The 23,989-nt window shown below is 46.2% G+C and overlaps 1 protein-coding gene across 1 annotated transcript; it reads left to right on the forward strand.

The window, feature by feature from the left end:
* Positions 1-1,816: 1,816 nt before the first annotated feature.
* LOC132333368 (TOG array regulator of axonemal microtubules protein 2-like) lies at positions 1,817-14,930 on the forward strand. The gene is made up of 10 exons (XM_059858400.1): positions 1,817-2,004; positions 3,621-3,726; positions 4,467-4,702; positions 6,198-6,350; positions 7,501-7,618; positions 8,569-8,672; positions 10,037-10,241; positions 11,428-11,644; positions 12,709-13,102; positions 14,439-14,930. Exons 1-10 carry the CDS (start codon positions 1,817-1,819, stop codon positions 14,740-14,742), a joined length of 2,025 nt encoding a protein of 674 aa, XP_059714383.1. The 3' UTR covers positions 14,743-14,930.
* The last annotated feature ends 9,059 nt before the right edge of the window (positions 14,931-23,989 follow it).

Here is a 23,989-nt window from a genome sequence, read left to right on the forward strand (position 1 = left end):
ACTGGTGCCAGGAGGCAGCTGGGACTGCAGGGATGAGCTGCAGGGCAGTCTGCCAGCATGTGCTCACTGTGCACCTACGGGAACCACCACGATCAGTTGTTCACTCACCATCTCGACCCTCTGCCTGTGCTGCTGTCCAGTTCTGCTACCAGCTTTTCTGCTATCCAGCAAGGGTTGTCTCTGCAGGGCAGTCAGTGGCTTGGTGCAGTCGTGCTACTGCTCCCAGAAGTGCCCGATGGCTCCTCGCTGCCGCCATCCCACAGCCTGCAGTGCCAAGAGGAAACAAGCAGTGCCTCCTGTGTCACCCAGCAAATACAGCAACCCCCTGCAGCAGATGACAGCCAGGAGGGGCTGCCTGCTGCTCCCAGGCTGTTTGCTGCCTGCAGTAAATGGACAGCAGATAGTCCCCAGTGGCTCTTGTCTCTCCTTTGTGGGTAGCCTGCCTGTGCTGTGATCCCAAGTAGGGTGAGATAAGAAGGGAGCTAGGAATGACACTTGAATGCTCTTTTCTAGTGATGCTACTTCCATGTTCAGAATTGACCAGAACTAGCCTGGCGTGGCTCTCCATTCATAGTGAATCTAGATGTGTATGTCTGCATACTTCTGCAGGGACATTACTGGTGTCAGTGGCTGGGGTAACTCAGTGACATCCAGATTAGCTCCCCTCTGAATATTTTTGATGTTATGGTTCCTCCATACTTTGTGAGAGCATGAAAGGTAGCACAAAAACCCTCCAGAGTATAGAGCAGTTAATTTAGATTCTGTGCAGTATTTATAATCCATCATTTTAGACAGCGTAAATGTTTTCATCTACGCATTAGAAAATGGGCTTTTGAGTGCACATCATGAAATTTTTGATTGACAGTGCTTTTGATGACGAATAGGTTTCATAAGAAATGCATTTATCATCAGATTTTTCTCATGCCTTGTAAATTTTTTCCTTACCAAAACATTCAATTAAGGCAAGCCCAGGTAAACTGATTAACAAGAGAATGCGTCTGCCAACAACGTGGATCTGTATTTGCATCTTTTTTGCACTCATCAGAGTGCATTTGGAAGGCTTTTTTATCAACTGTCTAGTCTGGAAATTGCATTTTTCCACAAGAGAAAGCTTAGAAGTTGCTGAGTTTGCAAACACATCCATTAGATGGCAAATAAATTTCATCTCAGCATCCTTGAAATACAGCCAGTATGTACCTCTGAAAGAGTAAAGATTAATGATGCTTGGAAAGAACAAAATCTATTAAGTACTCCCTTCCCAAGAGCAGGCTAAAATATATGTGCACTCAGCTGCCTGCTGTCTAGAATATTTGCAGTCAATGGGAACAGAGGTGCTGTCAGGTGGGAAGGGTCAGGTAGGGCTGTTCCCTGGTAGCTGCTCCGTGGGGATTGAGCCGGGCCCAGCAGGGCTGGGTTGTTCAGGCTTGGCTTGGTGCTGTCTCCAGGCAGCTGCAGGTCTTTCCTCAGGGAGTTGCAGAGTGTCCCTGTCCTCAGGGCTGGGGGAAATCAGGGTGCTGAGACAAGAGGGGCACCTGAGGGGTTCCCTCCTGGGTAGCCAGTCCTGCTGGTCAGGGCTGTCTCGCAGGGATTGGGAGCTCTGCGACCGCAGTAGCCTGCCGCTGGCTGTGGCACCTGTGGCACTTGGGAGCTGGTGCTGTGGGGGCAATTGTCAGGTTTAACCTGGAGCTGGGCCCAGCTGGGGCAGGCTGGGACCAAGCAAGGAGCCCCAGGAGCCAGACAGCAGGGAAGCCTCTGAGCCAGTGCCAGTCTGTACCACACGGAGCCCTGGCTGGGAGATGGGGCTGCAGGCCGCGCCATGGCGGGTGCCTTGCCCGGGGCTGCAGCGCCCATGGCTGACCCTCTCCTTACAGTGACCTCGCAGATGGCCACTGCTGCCAAGCGCCGAGAGGAGCCACTCCGTGGGCACGGGCAGAAGGACAGAGCCTCCTCAGACCCACAGCAGTCCTTGCAGGAGGCACTCTCCTTGCTCGGCAGTGATGACTGGTAAGAAAGGCCCTGTTCCCTCTGTGTCCCTCTTGGCATAAGGTTAGTCGGCATAGCCTCTGAGCCCTGAGAGCCCAGAGGGCCAATGGGCACTGGTGAAACCATTGCAGATCAGTGAGAGGATGAAGATTTGAGAGCAGCCTTTTCTTGGCCTTGCTCTGCAGCAGTGCTCCAGCTGCAGCAGGTCTGTGCTGTTTCCTCACCTTGCCTGCTGCTCCATGGAGCTGCAAAGGAAACCTTGAGGGGAGAAAGCTGTGGGATAAGATGATTTGCTGGCCGAAGGCAGAGTCAGGATGGCAGCAGTTTAGAGTGTAGAGATTTGGGTGCCTTGGGCCCTGGCCCAGTGGGACTGAGTAAGATTCCTCTCTGCTCCCACTGCTGACAGCAATGACAGGTGACAGGGTCTCCCTGTGACCTCCTGCATGGGAGTCCCAGAAGCAGCTCCAGGGAGTTCCTCTTTCTGAGAACTGGACTGAGTTGTGCTTTCAAGTCCCTCAGCCTGTCTCTATTCCTGAAGGGCTCATTGCAGAAGAGAAGGAAAAAGAAAGAAAATCCTCTAGGAATCTTGCACTTTTGGAATTCAACTTTTTCCTTCTCGCTGCTTCCTATGGGCCTGAGATGTTTTGTCAATACTCACCATGTGTCTCAAAATTCTACATAGTCAGAAGGAGGCCCAGAGCAGATAACCCTACAAATGTTAGGTGATATTGCTTTTCTTTCTGATGTCTTTTTGATCACTCCCTGCTTGATGTGTCATTCACACAGGAATAAGGACTCCATTCTCACTGGGATAAACATGAAAAATCTGCCACGATGCATCTCCTTGTGCAGTCACCTTTGTTTTGCCCTTTCTCTTCTGCTTTTCTTCCCCATTTCTCTTTGGTGCCCTGTGAGGTGCAGGTGTGGGGGGTCCGGATGACACTCAGGGCTGCCCATGGGATGGGTCACCAGCCCTCACACACCTTCCTGTAGCTGAGGGCCTGCACAAAGCAAGTGCTCAGAGACAGAGTTGTTTGCACCTTTTAAATAACATGTTGCTGTTGTGGGGGTTGTTTTAGGTAGGGGGTTTTGGGAAAAGCCAGAGTTTCAACAGTTCTTGCCAAGGGATGGAATCTCATGGGACATCCTGCTGCTTTTCTGGGGAATGTGTGAGGTGGAATGGAGAGGGTGACAGAGAGGCCTAGATCATAGAGTGGAAACTCAGCTCCAGAGTGCCAGTGCAGACTCTCCCTGCTGAACTGCCTGCTGAGGCTGACAAAGGGGGAAAATGCCCCAATAACAGCCCAGTGGGACTGTGTCTCAGGGACAGGTACAGGGAGGTGACAAGAAACAGCAGCATGGCCTGGCCTCACAGCTTCTAGGAAGCAGTGACAGAGGAGCCTCATGTGCCAGAGATTTCAGAAAGGCTGTCTTCTTAAATGGCCACTGAAACCCCTCTCTTTGCCTCTTGGGTTTGTGTATGCTTTTGACAGCCACAGCATCCTGTGGCAATGTGTTCCATGATTTGATTAAGTACTCCTTGAAAAGCACCTCCCATTGTTTGACTGAGCTGCCAGCCTGGTCATTTCAGAGGGTGCTGCCTTGATGGAGAGAAAAATCAATCTTCTGCCTTTCAGGGAGCTGAAGGAGAAGGGACTCTTCATGATCAAAATCCTGGCTGGGTCCCATTCAGAGGTCCTGCTTTTTAAACTTCATGAGGTTTGCTTGGCAGTCACCAGCGAGGTGAGAACATTGTTCTGAATTGTTCCCCATACTTCATACATGGCTTGTAGAGCTGATATGTGCTTGCTCATCTCCATGTGTGCTCAGGGATTGCCTTCATTTCTGTTTTAGACCTTATATTTCTAATGTCTGTCAGATATCTGTAGGATCTGTGGGTACATGTAGCTGTATTTAATCGTAGGTCGGGTATCTGACACTCATGTTTGAGTGTGGTGCCTTTATAATGCAATGTGCAAATGCACAAATGTCAGACACTAATGACATTATTTGCCAGAGTCCCCATCTCTGCCCAAGCTGTAATTCAACACTGCAAATGAGTCTGTAGACTTTAGCCTGTGTTTTCTGTTTCCTGGCTGAGTGCTTCAACTGCTGGTTTTCCTTTCTGGAACAGGAGCACCTGACACTTTTATCTTTATCACTTGTGCCTTTATGATATGAAAGCAGCCCTTGCTTTAATTTTCTAGTAAAAGGGCCTAAAATCAAAGCTGTGGACTTTTTAGAAGGATTAAGTAGAACACTTTGGTGAAATTGGGTTTTTTTAGGCCTGCAGTAAGCAGGTCTGAGGCCAGAAATTGGTGCCAGAGTAAGTGCCTTCCTGTGCTTGTGCTCTACTGCTCCTCTTGTACTTTTATGATCCTCTGGACACAGTGGGACATGTTGTCCTTTCCTGGAACTTCTGTTGAAGGCAACTGATTTTCTTTCCAAGGTGATTCTTATGTTTTCCCTCATGGCTTCCCCAGGTGACCAACCTCCGTTCCAAGGTGTCCTACTCTGCAATTGTCACTCTGGGAGAGCTCTTTGTGACCTTGAAGAAAGACATGGACTCTGAGGTGGATGAGGTTCTTCGGGTCCTTCTCCAGATGGTCTGGAACTCCTCAGAGTTTGTTCAGAAAGCAGCCAGTCAGACCCTGGGGATCATGGTGGAGAATGTGACTCCTGCACGAGCAATGACTGCCCTCATGGACATGGGAGTCAAGTAGGTTCTTTTTCTTTTAGTGATGTTCTTCACCTTCTAGTGTGTGGGTGGAGGAAGGGATGAGGGAAAAAATGGGAATGGTGGGAGGGAAGGGTCCTGTATCCTGCATCTTCTGTGAACTCAGGGACTTGATTCTCTGACCAACCTCATTTCTTTCCTCTTGTCACCTATTTCTGCCCTCCTGCAGCCTATTAGTGCTCAGAATCACAGACCTATAGAATGTGGGGAGTTGGAAGGGGCCCATCAGGACCATCGAGTCTAGCTCCTGCCCTTGCACAGAACAGCCCAAGGGTCACACCAAGTGCCTGAGATTGTTGTCCAAATGCTTCTTCAACTCTCTCAGGCTTGGTGCTGTGACCACTGCCCAGGGGAGGGTGAAAAACCTTTTTCCTGATACCCAAACTAAAGCTTTTCTGACTCAGCTTCCTGCTGCTTCCTGGAGTACTCTCAGTCTGTCAGATTTTCCTAGACGTGGTGACCAGTGGGGAAGTGAAAGTGCCTGCAAAGGCTAAGGATAGAGCCTTGTGCTTTTGTGGGAATAGGGACAATTGCAATTACAGCTGTGAGCAGTGTTTGATATTTCACAGTGCTAACCACAGAGGCCCTGGGAAAAACGCATATCCTCATGATGCCATTAAGCTGAGAAATGAGGAGGGTCCTCGCTGGGCCGTGGAGCACATGGGGGAGAATGTGCTGGGTGTGGCACAGCCTGCACAGCAGGTGCAGCTCCTGCCAAAAGCAGTCCTGTATGACCATCCTGGCCACTGAACTCTACTTGCTTTTCAAACTGATGTTTCATGTTAGCCTTGAGATGATGAATCACTTTAAAGGCACCTTCACAGGCTGACTGCCATTGGACAGTTGAAGCAAATGCTGCCCTAAGTGTTGGTGCTGGTCCTTACAGTTCCCAAGAGACACTCTCTAGAACAGTACAACCTGGCTAAACTGCCTGCCACCCTTTCCTCAGCTTTGGAATAGGGTGAAACATTCAGATGTATCCTTTGCCAAGCTCCACAGAAGAAACAGGCTGCATTGCTGAAAATTCTGCAACTTCACGCCCCACACCGTGTTTTCCCAGCATTTGTTTTATCCCAGAGGTCTGCAGATTTGGGGATAAATGGGTGGAAACAGCCTCAGTCCTGCTGCAGCTCTGTGTACTGGGTGCCCTCTGATGGGTCAGCATCAATTGTCCTTAATGTCTAAATTATTCATATGTGATCTATCATTTTAATCTTTCTCTGAGTAAATTTTGGGAAAGAAATTGAGTATCAGATAGTGCAGGGAGACTGAATTCCTCCCTCTTCCTTGCAGGCAGTCCTTCTGTACCATGCTAACTTTTTGTTTACCTGAGGACAGAACCTTCTACAGGTGTCCGAAGCTTCAGAGAGAACTCAGGCTCCTTCCCCCAGCAAGGCCAGGGAGCAGGCTCTGGGCAAGGCCTGTGCTGCTGCTGCTCCTTGTCCCTGTGCCCCAGGTATTTCTCTCTCCTTCTCAGGAGCCGCCACGCCCAGGTGCGGAAGTGTGCGGCCGAACTCCTCCTGTCCCTGATGGAGAGAATTGGAGTCACAAAGCTCGCAGGAACACCCAGGGCTGAGAGGCTGGCACACGTGGCAGGGAAGCTTGCTCAGGACTGTCACAAGGACACAAGGTAATGATCTTCATTTCACCTCCTAAAACAAAAAAAACCCTTTTGTGTTTGGCCTTAAATGTAAAACCACAAAAGAGTGGAATCTAAAGGAAATAATTAGTGACCTCACGGTGTGGCTAAGGGGCATAGAATCATGGAATATGCTGAGTTGGAAGGGACTTATCAGAGTCATCCAGTCTAGTTCCTGACCATGTTCAGGGTACCCCAAGAGTCAATCCATGTGCCTGAGAGCATTATCCAAACACTTCTTCAACCCTGTCAGCCTTGGTGCTGTGACCACTGCTCCTAGTTGCTTGGGGAATTACTGTAGTGGGTAACCCAAGGTTGGCCAGCAAAAAGGAACATTGCCAGCTTTTTCCTGTGGCTTGAAGGATTCTTTACTGAGATCAAAAGAGCTCAGATGAGCCAGTCCAACAGTTTTGTTTGGCCTTAGGTGCCTTAGTCTCATTAACTTAAGACTTTCCTCGAAATATTTCAGGGGTCTTTAGACAATGTATTCAGTCTTTCTAAACCCCTTCTGCAGATTTCTAGAATGCTGTTATCTGTGGCTCAGTGACCTCCACATTTCTTCTTGAAGAAAACTGTGGTTTCCTAGTGGCAAAATCAATCCAAATCACCAAAATCCCATTACGTTGATGATGAAATTTCCATTAATAGCTGCCAAGAACACCAGAGCAACTAGCTGACCATGTGCATACATATGGTATAGAATAATCAAAAGCAAGGATGAGGTGTTTTGTCCTGGCTTCCCTGCCAGTTAAAGAAAGGCAAAATATTGTGCAATGGCAGCAAGACACTGCTAACAGGCTCTACAACAAAGCAGATGTGTTTTGCTTGTTCCCTGGGAACACCCACAGTTTCAGAGTGAAATGGTATTTTTCTGTTGCCTCACGTTGTCCTCTTGCCTCTTGTGCTCTACTGACAGCACTGTGCAGTGTCAAGTGAGGTAAATCTCCCTCTTTGCTGAGTAGGTAATGCCTTCTTGTGTGAGGATTGCACCTGATGACTTTGGGGTATCAGCCTCTTCTGTTAACACTCTTCCTTTGTTCACTTTTTTTTTGTTTCCTTCCTTCCTGCCTTCCTGCCTGCCTCCCTCCCTCCCTTCCTTCCATCCATCCTTTCTCCCACCCTTCCTTCCATCCTTCCTTAGGCATTATGGACAGGAGATGGTGAGGATATTGCTGAGTCATCAAAAATTTAAAATGCTTTTGGAACGATCTCTTTCCACCTGTGACCTGGAAGATATCCTGACAAGAATTAAGAAGAAAGTAAGTGCTTGGCAGGAGAAATGTCTCATTTGTTCAAGTATTGGCCACTGCTAATATGAGATCAAACATATCCGATATGTCTTTACCTCATTACTCTTCTGCTGAATGACTTTGCTCCTGGGAATGAGCTGTTAATCCTCAGCCTGTTTATCTGCAAGCCACAAAGGAACTGATATTATTCGGGAAAAGGCGGGGTTTTTAAGATTTTGCATATCAGTCACAGAGAGGAAAGGGAAGGAGGAGAAAATGGGATTACATTTAAGTGTAAGGCCCCACCATGCTCTCCCTACTCTGCCCTCAGTAAAGCAATTAAGTGAGAATAGTGATTCTGAAGAGAACAGAGTCTTTGCAAAAGACACTGGAAGTAGCAGTGCCAAAAAAATTTGCAAATATAAGTCAATCCTAGTTACTACAATTAGTGTCTGTCTTTCGGGAATACTGCTCTGCTGCCAAGCCCTGTGGAGCTGGAAGAGCTTGGTGAATTCAGCAGCATCCAGCAGAAAATGTGGTCTTTGTTTGGAGGTCGATTGTATTTTTTTTTTGTTGACGTTTTATAAGGGAGTGTGCCTTGGTGCAGGATCAGGGAGAGTGAGTGTTGAACCAAATCAACTTCCAAAACAATGGACCAACCTCCAAAGACTCCAGTTTTTTTCTGCTGCTTCCTTTAAGAACACTCCTTGCCTACCAGTTGCATTATTCCCATTTATGTTCAAGACTAATGAATTTGGGATTTTAGACTGCTGCTCAGTCTGGTAGCGCCCATAACATGCCTTGGGCTATTGAAAACAAAGAGTTGGCATCACTGGATCTCTGGTCTGTTTCCATCTGTAAGTTAGGAAATGTTTCCCTAAGCCTTGGCAGAAGTGATCCTGGTTCTAACTTGTGTTTTAAACAGGGATTTTCCTATTTTATATTCTAAAGATTGATGGGGTTTCTTTATGTCTTTATAGGGGATGGAAAACCAAAAGGCTGAATGCCCATCTGTCAAGGAGCTGTTGAAGAAGAGGAATGATGGCTCGAAGAAGCCCCAGGCCACAGTGCCTTCTAGCAAACGGTACTGAGCGCTTTTGTTAGATGTGACAAAGCACATGGCAAGCTTTACATGTCTCTTCCTCAGGAAAATCTTTCTGGCAGAGATGACCAGTGCCAGAGATTGTTTCCTTTCCTTACAAATGCTCTAGGATAAAAAATGTCTACTTCTGCATTGTGCTGAACACAACTTCTCTGGAGGGGTTTCCACAAAAGTTGAAAGACAAAAAGACACCCATCGGTTGCAGCTCAGATGATCCAGTGCAGTGGCAAGGGCAGTATTCTGGAGGCTAGGAGAGGGTCAAGTGTCTGCTGCCTGACTTGAGACAAGTAAATTCAATCAGGTTTTTTTTTTTTCATTTGAGTGGAGTCTATTTCAGATGGGTGTTTTGATGAGAAGTCCCAGTCTAGAAGCAAGATGCCATTCCACAAAGATTGCAGCTCTCATCCATGTGATTTTGCCTGGCTGATTCATGGTTTTCTTACCCTCCAACACTCTTGAGTTTGAGTAGTAAGTAGGAAGGCAACTTCTGAGCCATTTTTGTCAACAAGTGTCTCAATGTGGAATTTTTGTCTTGGTATTCCTGTCCTTCATATAGTTTGTTTGATGGACAGCATGTTTGGTTTATTTCCCCATGTGCTGCAATCAGCATTTAAGACAGGAATTTGCTCCTTGCTGTCTCTTCATGGCAGTGGCAGAGCTATTTGCCCCTCTGATAACAGAGGGGATTTATTTAGCTCTGTCATGCCCAGCAGTTGGCAGGAAAGTGACCACATGCCTCAGTAGCATAGCTAGCATCTTCCTGTGCTCATGGAAGAGACAGGTTGATCCAGGAGAATTATTCCCAGTGGATTTGTTAAGCTGTGGATCTAGTCTCTAGGGAAGCAAATGAAATGTGAGTGCAGTTCTGGGATGTCTGGCTTCTGTTTTTATCTCCCTTACTGATTTTCTGAATCCTTCAATACCTGTTTATCTGTTCAGATGCATCTGAGCTACTTTTCCAGATTGTCATGCCTGCTTGTAGAGACACTTCTCCAGAGTGATGAGTTTCCTTATTATAAGACACACACGTCCCATCTGAGGAGGCATTAAAACTTGGAAAGAAGTGTCTCTCTTTCTCCACAAAGCAATGTGACCTGTGTGCCTTGGCAGCCATCTGAAGATAGATCAGATGCATCTCATCCTTGGTTTTCCTGAGTGAGCGCTGCAGAGAATGTCACTTGCAGATTGTCTTCCGTAATGATTGTCATGAGGTCCACCTTGTTCTTCAGAGCCTCATGATTTTCCAGCTTGAAATCACATTGTAACGAAAGCTGCTCGAGATGTTTTGCTCACAATTAACTGAAGGTAATATCAGCAATAGGTCCTAATTTGGTTTTGCTTTCCAGGGTGAAATCTACATCTGATGGACGCCTCCTACACCGTGCAAAAGCCCAGGTCATGTTACCTCCAGCCGTGGAAGGAAGGGAGTCACTCCAGAAGCTTTACCATCTCCTGGAAGCCAAGGGGTTTCAGACACGGTTGGAAGGAGTGGCACTCCTCCAAGACCTGTGCAAAACCAGCCCCCAGCTCATCTGCACTAACATTGTCCAAGTATGTAGGATATCTTCATTGTTCCTTTGATTTAGCTCCTTTCCCTGTAGAAGTAAAGTTAATTCAGTGTGTCTTGGCACTCCATCCTGGCTGTTTGGGACACGCAGGTCCCTCTTACTCAGACAAATGTAATTCAGGCCCAGGCTTCAGGACAAGTTATTTCAGTCCAGCTGTATTTGTGTGGCAGGTGCCTATTGATGCTGTTCATCAGATGATGACAGAATTTTCTGCTGGTGTAACTGCTGCTCTCTCCTACTCCCAGTTGGGTGAAGTGAAGGGAATCCAGCCACTGAAAGCATGACAGTTATTCTCTAGACCAAAGTTGGGTTTGCATGGGGAAGAGAAATATCAGGCTGGGTTGGTTTAAACCCAGTTGTTTTTAAATAATACTTCTGTAAATTCCATCTTGTCTTGCACAGACACAACTCTGGCTACTCATTTCCATCCTCGTCCCTATCCCTCTTGGTAAAGATGGTGCTCACCCTTCTTGGAGGCCTTTTTTTCTCTTTGGAAAAGGAGGAAAACAGCTAAGAACAGATCTCTGCCTTCTCCTTCCAGTGGCTGCTTTTTCCCTTTTTCCAGGAAAAGGTGTCTGATAATGTGGCTGTCATGGGACTAAACGTGCTCTAATGAGAGCTGTACAGCACATTACATTTCAGAAGTCCACCTGTTAGTTATTACATTTCAGAAGTCCACCTGTTAGTTAGAGAAATGGTCTGGATCCTTGAAGAGTTGACCAGAGGCTTGCCCTTCTCCAGACACTAGTTCTGAGACAAACAAAAGAAAACTTAGATCTCCTCCAGCCATAGTATTGACAAAATCATAACTGCCCTCAGTAGTTGAGATGACTGTATAGAAAAATGGGCATTGTAAATAACTTCTTCCCTACGTCAAAAGCAAAGGTAGCCTTTTGCAGTAATAAATGGAATTGATTTAATGATTTATAGATGGAGGGAAATACCATAGGAACTATTCTGTCCCCAACCAAACCTCCTAAAAACAAAAGAAAATCTTTCAACCAGCATGAGGTTGAAGCACCATTCCAGTGAGTGGCCCACAGGAAAACAGTGAAATTGTGCAAGAAAGGATCACTTTCATCCTTATATTGCTGAGTGCTCATTTATACATCCCCTCTTCAAACAAGGACATTTGAATCCAGCTTTCATGTTGTTTGTTCTCTTTACAGATTTTTGATTATTTTGTCCTGAGAATATCTGACAGCAACAAGAAAGTGAAGCAGAAGGCTCTGGACGTGCTGGCAGAAATCATAGGACTCCTGGAAGATGCCCTGAACCCAGTGATGATCCGTTTGGTGGAGGGAATAACAAAGAACCTGAACTCAAAGGATCCCAGGGTTCATGCCAGAGCTGTGAAGGCACTGGATGAATCTGTTGCTCATTTGAGTAAGGCTGAGCCTTGGCTGGACTCTCCTCAACTGTGTCTCTGTCTCTCCAACACAAGAGAACCCTGAGTGCCTTGGGAGCTGGTTTTGTCTGTGGAATGCTTCAGCTGACACCCAGCAGAAGCTGTGCAGGTGCACTCCTTATGCACCAGTCCCCCAACAGGCTGGAATGTGCAGCAGCATTTTCCAACAGTCCCAGGCAGCCTTGGCTCTGTGCTGCTTGTCTGAAGAGCAAGTCCCAGACTGCAGCTTTGCAGCAGTTCAGAGGCAAAGGGGGTTTTGGAGTTTGCTTGGGCCCTGTCTGACTTCCCAAATGAATAGCTTGGCTGTTGGCATGAAGGGACACTGACCCATCAGAGCTTCTGCAGAGCAGCCACCTGGAAGGCTCTACATTATAGGCATTAGCTGCCTATTTTCTACCTTTCTTCTTTGTCTTCTTTTTTCAAAGGGGAACTGATGATTCACCAAGTTCATTTCTTTAGAACAAATGGGTCTAAATCCATCTGTCAATGATGCCTTGTTCCACGTGTTGTTTTGCATGGGGCAAGATGGCAATAGCAAATAACTACATTGGCAAGGGCTGCTCTAAATTCCTTTGCCACACAGATTTATATCAGCTCTGAAAATGCCTGAAAAAAGGAGTGTTGAAGAGGCAGGTCTTCAAGGGGAGTTTCCACTTTCTCCTCCCCAGCTGCTCTGTGAACTCACAAACTGCCTGACTCAGTGCCTTTCTGTATGTACAAGTATGGGCTTCTCCTCCAGGTTCCAAAACTTTTCTCTGCTTCCATGTGACTGAACTCTTGAGGTCCCTGATGTTGTGAAATGTTTTAACATAGCTCCTGGTACAGCAGACAAGTTTGGATTTACAAATGTGAGAGGAGAGCTTTTCTTTTGGAATTTAAAACCCTGCCAAATAGGCTGGGAGGAAAGAAGAAAAGGATTCAAAAAGCAGCAGAAATTGACTTGATTTTATAAAATGGGGTTGCCCCTGCCCTTTCCTGCTCCTCACTCTCCTTTGTCCTATGCCCTCTGACAAGTGAGCAGAAACGTGTGTTTCACTTGTAGATAAAGTATCACTGCTGAAAGAGTTCAGCCACCAATGGAGCAAACTGAGTGGCCAAGCTCTGCTGGATGTCACGGAGCGTATCACAGGTATGGCCTCCCCTTCTAAGGCAAGAGCTCTTCCCAGGGAGTATTTACAAGGAATGCCTGTGAACAGACAGCAGAGTAGCTCCTCTAAATCAGAAGGTGCTGAGCTTCTCCCTCCTGCCCAATACCCATGGCAGGTGTATTTGGCAGGTTTTCCCTGGCTGCTGCAGAGCTGTGCAGCATCTGAGATGGGAGCAGTGCTCGGCCTGGGGGCTGAGCTCTCACTGGGGCATCTCAGAACCCACCTCCAGGAGCGGGAGGGGCTAAAAATACCCCAGCTGGCTCCTCTCTGGGCAGCTGAGGGACATCTGTGATCTTTTAGGGAAAATGGTGGCAAATGCTGTTTCAGGGCATCAGTTTGTTTTGTTCTCACAGAATTCTTGTTTTTCTTTTGGAAAGTTTTGAGGCTGAACCATGCAGAGCCTGGGGTCACAGCTTAGGTCAAAACTCAACAGACATATTAGAGGCACAGACTTAGTGCAAGGCAGCCTCTGGGGGCACAGGGGCAGAAGGAGAGTGCTGGGGCTCCCTGCCTGTGCTGTCAAAGTGGCATTGGACTGAGCCTTTCAGGGTGTGCAAACAGTGTCTGCCTGTGTCAGCGCTGTCCAAAAGGCTACAAATGCAGCTGATAATTGATTCCTCAGAGGAGCTTGCTATGTCAGCAATATCCAAGGAATGGGAAAATGATAATCTCAATAGATAGTAGAGAAGACGATTGATAGCCTTGCTTTAACTGGGGCTAAATCCACTGCTAATTAGGCCAACATCTTATGCAGGGTTTAATACACTTTGTGTCTTCATTAGGAATCTCAAAAGGGCATGTTCAGCAATTGGGAATGTCAAAGGCCCTTTAAAGAGCATTTGAATAAAGTAGATCTCCAGCAACAGGGAATTTAGTTTTGCGGTTTTAGTTATTTTGATCTCTTTTTCAAATATTTTATGCTTAATTGCTTTAATTCAATCTGCTGTGTAGCATTTTTCTCTCCCTCTATGCCCCTATTTCAGTGGACATTATAAGGAAAAATGGCATTAACATTGGGAGGGGAAATATATTTTAAATGTGGTGATGCCCAAATGCCAGGGCAATGGGGTCTGAGTGATTCTCTAAGACACCCTGAGCTTTGAAACAGCTCTTTCCTGGAAGCCACAATAGCATTCTGCCAAAGACACCAGCTAGGCGCTGATGTTTTTAATCCAACTGTCAGGCAGCACCCATCTCCGGTGGGCTGGAGTTTGAGGTGTGTTCTAATACTGCCCTTTGCGGTGTGCCACTGAGCATAGGGAAGAGCCAGATGAGACTTGTGGCACTTGACATCAAAGGTACAAAAATGGAATCATCCTTTTATTAAAAATCTCTCATTTGCCTCTCTAGGGTGCATTTCCAAATCTTCAGTGTGGGTTTAGACAGCTTCTTCATGGAAATAACAGGCAATTTGACATTTTATTCATTGTTCATGCAGAAACAAATTGTGAAATAATTTAGTAAATTTACAACGTCTGCCACAGATACAAGGCTCTAGTTGGAGAAATTAGTCCTGAGAAGTTGGTGGTTCTTTTTCAAGGATGATCAGCTGCATTGCCCTTTTCTGGATTATGGGGCTCTGTGTGCTATTTCACTGATCTTGGCCAGAGAGGCTTGCATGAAGCAAAAGCAGAGGTAGATTCTTGTTTGCATTGAGGTTGGTGGGTAGAAGCTGTGTCTCTCTCCCGGCAGTGCTTGTGGAGTGGGTTTATGCCAGGAGCCCTGAAGTGGTCCAGCGCTATGCCCTGCCCGTGCTCTGGTCCTTCCTGGAGAACAAGGCATTGCCTGTCCGAAGCGCCAACGTCTGCACTGTGGTCACCAAGCTTGCCTGTGCCCTTTGCGAGTTGATGGGCACCCAGCTGATTAAGTGTGCAGACAGCAAGCCACCACATGTGCGGGAAAACCTCTCCAGTCTTTTGGGCTGGTGAAGATATGATGTTCTCCAGAAAGCTGACCAAGTGCTGAGTTGGACACCTCCAGATTTGCCTTTTTAGCTGTGCCAAAAATGACAAAACACTAAGGAAGGGTGTGCATCTGCCCCTGCTGACTCCATCGCCCTTCCGAGTCATGGCGTGGGGGGCCTGAAAGAACTCCAGACTGAGGACAAGGTGAAGGGCAAGCATGCTCAGCTTCACACAGAGGTAAGGTGGGAGCTGGACCGTTCTCTGTTGGGAGGAAGGGTCTTGTGCCAGCCCAGAGAGGCTGTGCACATTGCCAGGGAACAGCTGTGCCCTGCATGTGCCCCCTGCAATGAGCTGTGCTGCTGCCAGTGCCCCGTGGAGCTGTAGGGCTGCTAAGCTGCTAAGCTGGGGCAGGCAGAGGAGCAGGAGGGTGCATGTGCAGCTGAGCCATTCCTGGAGAGCACAGGGCTCTGTGCTCCCTGCTGTCCCAGGACAGCCCAGAGGCCAGGCTGTTCCTGTGGTAGCTCTGTGGAAGTGGCTCAGGGTTTTCCCCTGGCCAGCTTCAAGGGGCTGGCAGCAGAAGCATGTTTCCCTGTGCAGCTAATTAGAAGTTGGCAGGAAATGTGTCCCATGAAATATGGAGCTTAAGCTGCATCTTTTCCTCTGTTACACTTTGTGTCTTCATTTTGCAGATCTGATTGGCTACACTCTTACCAAGAAGTCTTCTGTGCATACTTCCCATTATCTCTTGCCCACAAAGTCCTTGCCTCCTGTCCAGAGGAGCGCTCATTCCTCCAAGCTCAGGAAGAAGCTGCCACCTGCATGAAGACTGTCTGAAGAATAGGATTTTTATGTTAGGCTTCATAGTTACAGATGTACATATGTTCAGATCTTTAGATGTAGTTTTGGATAACTGTGATTTGATTGTACCTATAAATTTTGATTACTCATTTTTCACGGTATAGTTTTTTTTATGATTTTAAAAAGTTAAATAAATGTGGCATTCACATTCTCTGAACAGAGAGAGAGATAATTCTCTCTCAGAGGATTTTTCCTGGAGAAGCAGAGAGAGAAGAGGAAACAATTTTTATCTCTACTTTCTGCTCCTGTTTTTTGCACATGTGGAATGTGATTAGAAGATTGTTTACCTGAAGGGAGTTCCTAATTGGATTCTGGTGATGATTTTTTTTATTAATTGGCCTATTGGGTCAAAGCTGTATCCTGGCTGGCTCAAGACAGTCACAGGTTTTTCTTTAATATTTTTTAGTATTTTTTGTAGTATAGTGTTCTTTAATATAGAATAGTATAATGTAATATAATATACTTTTAATAAAGCAATTGTTCAGCGTTCTGAATCAATGGAGTCAGATGCCAGTCATTCCCTGGTCAGGGGTGCCCTGCTTTTTGATAAATTAAAAAATAAAATGGAAATAAACCAGGAGGAGAATGTGAGACCAGGACCTGCTAAGCCTAGAGGTTATGGGAGTGCAGCTCACTCAATGTGCCATTGTCTCACCACATCCTTTCCCTATTGGGCCGCTCCTCTTCCTCTTTTGCCATGGTTTCTTCGTGTCATTTGTGCTGCTCTTTGTTACTTGGCATTACAACGGGGCCACCTCTTCACATGTTTGGGGGACAATGGACCCAAAGGATCCTGTCTAGTCAAAGGTTTTCTGCCTAGATGTGTTCTGTGCTCACAAAAGGCCTGAGCAAAGAAACCAAGAGAAGTGTGCCCAAATGCCAAAGCTTTGCTCCTTTGCAATCTCCCACAGATCTGGCTCACAAGTGTGTTCAATCACAATTTCTAGGTAAGAAGAGGTCACGTATTTCATTGGGAAAAGATGAACTGCTTTGGAAACGTCATCTGTATGTATATTTACCCAGGACAGAAGTCCAGCTGTGCTGTTTGCACCTTGTTTGCAGAAGGATGAGTGCACTTGGAGGCCAATAACAAGTGACAAGGGTTCCTCAAATCTGTACCGCAGCCTGAGTGCCATTCAGCCCAGAGCTAGGGGATCATTTGTTCCCATGGACCAGTGCTTGCCAGGGTAATGAACTCCTGCATAGCTGGAAGAAGCAATTCTGGATTCCATTCCATTCTTGGTGGGCTGCATGATCATTGACAATGCTGCCTTTCCAGAAATTATTCTACAGATTCCTTTCATAGTCATTTGAAGCTTTTAAACTTCATATCTCAATTTGCTTTGCCTTAGTGAAAAATACTTCTGGGCCCAGTGCAAACTGTAACCTTTTGACAGCAAAGTCCTCATGGTTGCCAGCTTATGATGTTACAGAAGAAACGATATGTGAATGTGTTAATAAGGTTTTCTGAAGGAAAAACTCTATGTCACCTGGCTGCATGTGTTTGCTTAGCTCTGTGTCTAGTCTTGGCTTAGTAAAGCCCAGGCCGGGTGGCACGTTGCAGGGAAAACTGGTCCGTGAGCTTACGGGGTTGCCATCAGAAGTAGAGAGAATGTGTCCTTTGGGGATTTCTTTGGAGACAAAATTAGGGACCTACTCCATGTCACAATATTCTCTTAGTTTTTTCTGAAATATTCTAGAAAAGGCTGTGAAACGTCACACTTCTCCTTGCACAGCCACTGTTTGAATAGGGGCATTTTTGTCCCTCCTCAAAGTCATTGCACACCAGAAATGTGAACATCCACCAACAGGAATGATGCATGGTCTTCCTGCTGCTGCTTCAGAGGACTGGGAAGTGCAGACCTGGGTATTACCAATGTGAACACTTAATTAGCATTTCATGCTTCTTCAAGCTGTCCAGATCTCAGGGCTTTTTGTCTCATAGCAGCTGCTGTACCGGCTCTAGGGAAGAACAGGAAATGGGAAACTGTGGCTGCCAGCCTTTCAGGGGTGTGGGGGAAAACCTGGAGTGTCTGTGTCAAAAGATGAATGGGAAGAGTGTAATTGCCAAAGCCAACACTTCGTTTGGATAGCAGGATCAGTTCTTTACTGCATGCTTGCATGAAGATCATTTGGGATCTCCTTTTTGTATCTCATGCAGAAAATGAGCTCTTAATAATACCATGCCACTTAAACCACTTTGGGATGTAGCTCTGTAGTGGTTCACAATGAAGCAGACTGCCTGCTCTGTCAATGCCAGCCCTGGTGAGCCTACAAGGACCATAGTGTATTCCATGCCTGTTTTACCTCCAAGCAAAGCTTGGTTTTGCTTATTAGTGTGGAATAAATATAAGAGCAATAAAATGGACAATTAAACTGGTCATTTTGGAGGATATGCTCATGCATGTCAGTCCTGTACCTCATGTTCCCAAGGCTTGTTACTCCTCATATTTTAATAAAAAAACTCAGCTCTCATGTTACATCTGAATAAAATTGCATCAGATCATCAAGAATTCTGCTGACAGGAACAAGACAAGAGCCTTCTGACACTCACTTGCAGCTGTCCTGGATTTCTGCAGCCCTTTGTGAAAAGCTGCTGTAGGCAGAGTGTTTGGAGTTGGTTTGGGCTTTTATGAGAGATATGTGAAACAGTGTGCAGGGCTCTCCTGGCAGAAAACTGTTTGTCCAAGCCCAGGGACATTGTGCTGGCAGAAGCGGAGTGGCCCCGCTCCCAGCCCAAGAGTCTGTGAGCTGAGCCACACTGGGAAGAAAAGACAGCGAGGGGCTCCAGCCACCTGCTTCACCTGCCGCACCCATTCCATGGAGCTCTGCCACTGGGAGAAAGTCAACGCCGGACAGGCCGGCCACCGAACTTTCATCAGCTGCTGGAACTGCTCCGTGACAGCTCATGTTCTTCCTGAGGGAGAACCCGGTGCCTTCTTGTAACAAGTGTCATGCGGGGAATCTGTTAGTTAATAAACTTTGGGTTTTTTCCCACTTTCATCTATTAGTACTGATTTCCTATTGCTAGAAAGGGATTGCAGGAACACTTTAGAGGAGATGACTTATTGCACAATATTCTGTGTTGTCTCAAACTGTATAAGAAAGATGGCTTCACATAGGAGCATCCCCAAGGCAGCTGAGGGAAAGGCACAGAGGAAGACAAACATAGTATTTTTGAGGGAAACTCCTTGACACCAAACCAACCTGAGTTGTCACACAGCAGAGCTGATGTTTCGAGACATGGGCAAAAGAGGGAACCTTTCAGTGTGTTTGGTCCAGGTTGGGTTAAGCTCGAGGCAAAGGTGTGTCAGTGTTCGATAATACTCTTTTCTTGACCTAGAGATGGGGCAACTGACAGGTGTTTTAAAAACTTTTATTCCATTTTCAGTTCTCATAGGAAGAATGAGACAATACAGATGTTCCAGTTCATGCCATCACAATCAGAAGCCGACCATTTCCTAATTACAATACATTATAAATGTTTCTTGGTCGATCAGCTTTTTGCCATGCCATGTTGTAGATGCCTTAAAGCCAATTATTTCAAACTACCCCTTGTGGGTCCCACTACAATGCATCTTTCATAGCTCTATTTTTCCAAAGTCTTATTTGCAAGGCCATCTTTTGAAACTTTTTTCCAGCTCCATTTCTCTCTCAACAATATCTATTCTATTCCATGGCATTTTTAAGTTAGCGTTTCTTGTCTCAAGATTTATTTATGGATGCATACTGTGTGGGCCTTCTATTAGGCCCTAAAAGCTTTCTACAAATCCATTTCCCACCTCATTGCACTTGGCTCCTTCTCTCCTCATTGTGTCTGGCAAACACAGGAGCCCAGAGCTCCTGCAGAAACCATCACAGCACTCAGTGGGAGCAAACTTGTGTCCAGTCCTCACCTGGAGCTGTGGTGCCCAGCATTCCACCGCATTGGAATGAGGAACTGTTCCAGCTCTTTCAGAAGGAGCTAAGGAGCTTTGGCCTTCAGATCAGCTCCTTCCCAGCTCTTGATTTGCTGCCCTCTTCATTTGAGCTGCTCTTTGTGGCAGCACTTGTTTCACAGCTGACAGGCCTGCTCTGCTGGTGAGCAGCCATGGCAGGAGCTTGTGCTAGTGACATTAAACTTTTCAGATCTTCTTATGGAAAGCTCAGGGTAGAACTTGTCAAAAGAGCATTGCCTGGGTGATGCTTTTAACATTAGATCTTTCCTCCACTGGTGCTCATGTCCAGGAGCCTGTGACCCTGAGTGGGCTGCCGCCTCCTAAAATCCTGAACAGCGCAGGATGTCTCCCAGAGGCAACCTGCCACCACCTCCAACCTTGGGCAGCTCTGGCAGTGCCAAGCGCCTCCTGCAAACTGACATCAGGAAACTGAAGTGGTGAGTTCTGCTTCCCATGGCAAAGGGCTGGCATTTGTGTCCAGGGGCCTGTGGCATAACAACTCCCCTGGGTCCCAGAGTCTCAGACCTCAGGCAGCCACCGATGACCAACAGGGACAGGAAGGCAATAGGACGGGTCTTGGTTTAGCAAAAGCCCGGATCCTTTATTATGCCCGGGTCCAAGACAAGAAACAAGGGGGGGGGTAGGGGTCATAGGTTTTATATGACAGGGTAGGGGTGGCTTTTAGGGTCAGGGTCCAATAGCAGGAGGAGCAGGGGACTGCAAAGGGGTGGGTCAAGGAGGTCAACCAATGGAAAAAACTAAGGCGGGGACATTGCAGTAGTATTTAAACCAATGGGGTGTACAGGAAAAGAAGATTCTGGGGCCATTCCTTATTTGACAAAATGGGGTGGTGTGTCTTTTCCTGGGCTTCTGGGGACACATCCCTCAGGGTGGGGAGGGGTGGAATCCTCGTTAAATCATGCTGCTCGCCCGATGATCTCTGTCTGGGTAGAATCCCCACCTCTGGGGCAGGGGCACTACACACATCCCCCTTTTTTATTTCTTTTAGAAACAGGGGAATAATCTTTAAATTATGGCCCTAGAATATTCTTAAACTTAATACTTATGGGGTAATTTAGAAAGAGATTATGACAACTGATAAAGGGGACATAATAATGAAGAGTAAAACACTATTTACATGACACTGACAAATATAAAACTGATAATTTTAGCTAAACTGGAGACAATAAACAATCTTACCAGAAAGAATAAACGTGAAAGGGATACATGCAAGAAATTAATTCTGACATATGTAAAGATTGAATGGTATAGGTAAGAAAGTAAGTTGAATGTAATAATTAAAGTAACACTTAACTAAATCCTTTTCTTTCATTTCTTTGCTCTCAACTTAATACCCTTATTCTTAGTAAACTACTTCTTTTCTGTTTTGCTCACTCTCTGTCTCTCTTTTCTTTTTCCTTTTTTTCTCTTTCTCTTCCCTTTAATAGTCTTTCAAGTATTCTATACTATCACTCCTTGTCTTACAATCCAACAGCTTATGCACACCTTTCTTCACTTGCTTTTCACTCTCATTAAAACTTCTGTTACTTTGCTACTAACAAAAATTGCGATTTAACACATCAAGTATGAAAATAAAACACATAATTTCTAAAAACACAAAATAAAACCCATCATTTGTAAAAAACTTTTTAAACCAGTGAAAAATCAAATACCAAATTAGACTTATACTTTTATCATATGATATTGTCTTTCTGTGGGGTTCCTTGCAGAAAGGACAATGGACAGGGTAAAAAGAGTATATGCTGGAAAGTTGATTTTTCCAATTAATTAAAATAAAGGCAGTTAAAATTGTAACATGAATAATGGGATTTAGGATGGCTTGTGTCATATTAACTTCTTGTAACTTTAGTTGAGAACTGTTTACATTTATGTATATATTAAAATGAAAAGAGATGATATTAGTCTGTAAAAACTAAATTAACATTAACAAACTAAATAATAATACTGGTATTTAATAGCTTACAGGACTTGAAATAATACTAATAAATCAAGTTACTCCTTTTTAATGAAGACTGGGGGGCTGTAAAAGGTTAATCAAACAAACATATCTTTAACATGATATAGAATTCGCTTAAACTTAAAATTATCTAAATACAACTGAAAATATATTTACGAGGAAGGGGGAATAAAAAGGGGAAATGTTAGGGTTTTTACAGAAAACTTGTACAGTTACATTAATTTGCTGTCTGGAGCAGGCTTGGTGATGATTTCTCCTTCTCCATCAGCTGTGCTTGAGAACTCAAGGTGTCAAACTTTGTTGAATGCAGTTTGCCATAGCGTGCTGGAGATGCCTGCCGCTGCGATCGATTGCAGGTCACTGGCGCAGGCACAATTTGGTTGAACACAGAGTTTATCTGGGGAGTCTGGATGGCAATGGCCGCATTCAAAGGAGGGTCTCGATGTTGAAACACAGGTCCCAAACTGATGGATCAGCCTGTCTTCAGAGGGGCTGTATGGTGCTGGCGGAGGCAACAAAGTGGGAGACCCTCTCAGGAGAAGGAGTGGAAGCTCTGATGTTTGTGCTGGGTAACTGTAGCAAGTTGTCTGGGGCTCCGGTAGGAGGGTTATGGGTGCCACCATTTTGGGGGAGTAAATAAAAGGACGGTTTCTGCAGTGGGGTTTCTGGCTCCATCTTCCCCAGAAGAGGCGTGTCCTGTGATGGAGCGGTCACAACCTCCAGAGGTGGAGCATTCAGAAGAAGAGATGGAGCCAGAGGCGAGATCAGGGCCAGGAAGTGAAGGTGAAGTGTGGAAGAATGGCTGGATGAACAGGGCCATAGATCCTTGGAAATGTTGTACAAGCAAACCCTATGTTAGCTTAGCATAAGTAGGCCGCATGCCATGATAGGGAGATTGCAAAGTATGCTGCATCATGCTGACAACGACAAAAGGGCAAGGACAGCGACGAAAATGAGGAAGAAATGTGGTTTTGCAATATAAAAATAAGGACGTAAAAGTGATGAGAATGAGGAAGAACCCTGTGCTAGAAACAGCAAAGTAGGAGGAGTATGTAAATGCAACTTTTTGCCTTAAACCAATGAACTAATGACGAGTATACATAATTACTGGAAACAATATAAAAGTACCGTTGTTCTCAAAATAAACTGAAGCTTGCTTTACCAATCATATTGATTGATTGCATGTCTTCCCTCGCCATCCACGGTGAAGAGCAGGAAAACAGGTTCCAAGTGGCACCGCCATTGCCATCTTGGAAAGGAGGGTCCAGGGTGGCACAGCCAGCTACTCCAGAGCAGGGACTGGGGAGGGTGTGGGAAAAGCAAAGAGAAAGAGAATAAAAGGAACTTCACAGAAGCTAGGTGTCATGGTCTGAGCCTGGCGAAATGCCAGTGCTTCTATGAGAATATTTTATTTTTCTGGTATCTATTGTGAGATGTGATTAGAGACAGAGCAGAGTAGGCTTCAACTTACGATTGAAAGAAAAAAAAGTTCATTAACTTAAAGCTACAGGGAAAAACACACAGAACACAGGATGAAAACCTTCTAAATTTCCTCCTCCTCCCCCCACTAAATTTCTTAATTCCGTTACCACCCTTTGGAGAATCAATTCTCAATTCTTTGAGAAGAGAGGAGTCCCTCTTGCACCACAGACTTCCCCAGGAAACAGTCGAAACTTCTTGTGTTTCGGTGTCAGGTGTGGCACCGCCCAGAGAACATTTTGCCATCGTGACCTCTTCTTTCTATGTCCAGTGCTCTCACCACTGCACATGGACCAGAGCTGCTTCTAGGGTTTTTCCCTTTAAGGATGCTTTGTCCAGTTCCAAAAAGAGCACAGTCCCTCTCCCTTTGGGACACCTGTCCCCCCCATGTTTCACCCCCTGGGGCTGAGGGGTCTCTTGAACAGATATCATCTTCTTCTTCTTCTTCTTCTAAGACGGAGGGCACCACCACCACCCTCATCACCCATCATCTCTGTTCACACACTTTCACGTCACCGCACTCTCCTGGCTCTGAGCCATTGCCTCCCCCTAGATGCAGTCTCTGTGTCACAGGAACTCAAGGATTCCGTCCATAGCTATCCAAGAAAAGTCCAGCCAAAAGCCACTCCATCATCTCCTTCCACCTAGGATTCTTCTCAACTTCTCTCAATCTCACCAACTCCAGGAGGAATCAGCATTTGCAAGGTTGCCATCATCCTAAGAAGGGTTAAAAGTCCCAGGCTCTGCCGGTTTGGTTCATGAACTCCCACGCTGGCTGCCCTGCTGGGCACCCCCCCTTCTCCTTCACTCCAGCCGCGCTATCACAGGCACAGTCTGCTCTCTCTCTCTCCCTCCGGGGGGGGGAAATGGGGGATGGCTGCCCGAAGCCCTCGCAGTGCTACTCCACCCTTCGACCCAGGCCTGGCCTACCTCCCTCCGGCCGCATGGCTCCCCTCCCCCCTGCCCAGCTCGGAGCTGGACAGGGGAAGGTGTCCTCTTGTCCAGGACCGGAACTCAA

Source organism: Haemorhous mexicanus, chromosome 13, assembly GCF_027477595.1.
Source record: "Haemorhous mexicanus isolate bHaeMex1 chromosome 13, bHaeMex1.pri, whole genome shotgun sequence".
NCBI lineage: Eukaryota > Metazoa > Chordata > Aves > Passeriformes > Fringillidae > Haemorhous > Haemorhous mexicanus.

What these genes read in the sequence shown, in the direction of transcription:
- LOC132333368 (XM_059858400.1), top strand. Translation starts at nt 1,817, where the DNA reads ATGGCGGGTGCCTTGCCCGGGGCTGCAGCGCCCATGGCTGACCCTCTC. An exon ending in CTCATGGACATGGGAGTCAA is followed by an intron (nt 4,703 to 6,197) that starts GTAGGTTCTTTT and finishes TCTCCTTCTCAG; the next exon opens with GAGCCGCCACGCCCAGGTGC. An exon ending in GACTGTCACAAGGACACAAG is followed by an intron (nt 6,351 to 7,500) that starts GTAATGATCTTC and finishes ATCCTTCCTTAG; the next exon opens with GCATTATGGACAGGAGATGG.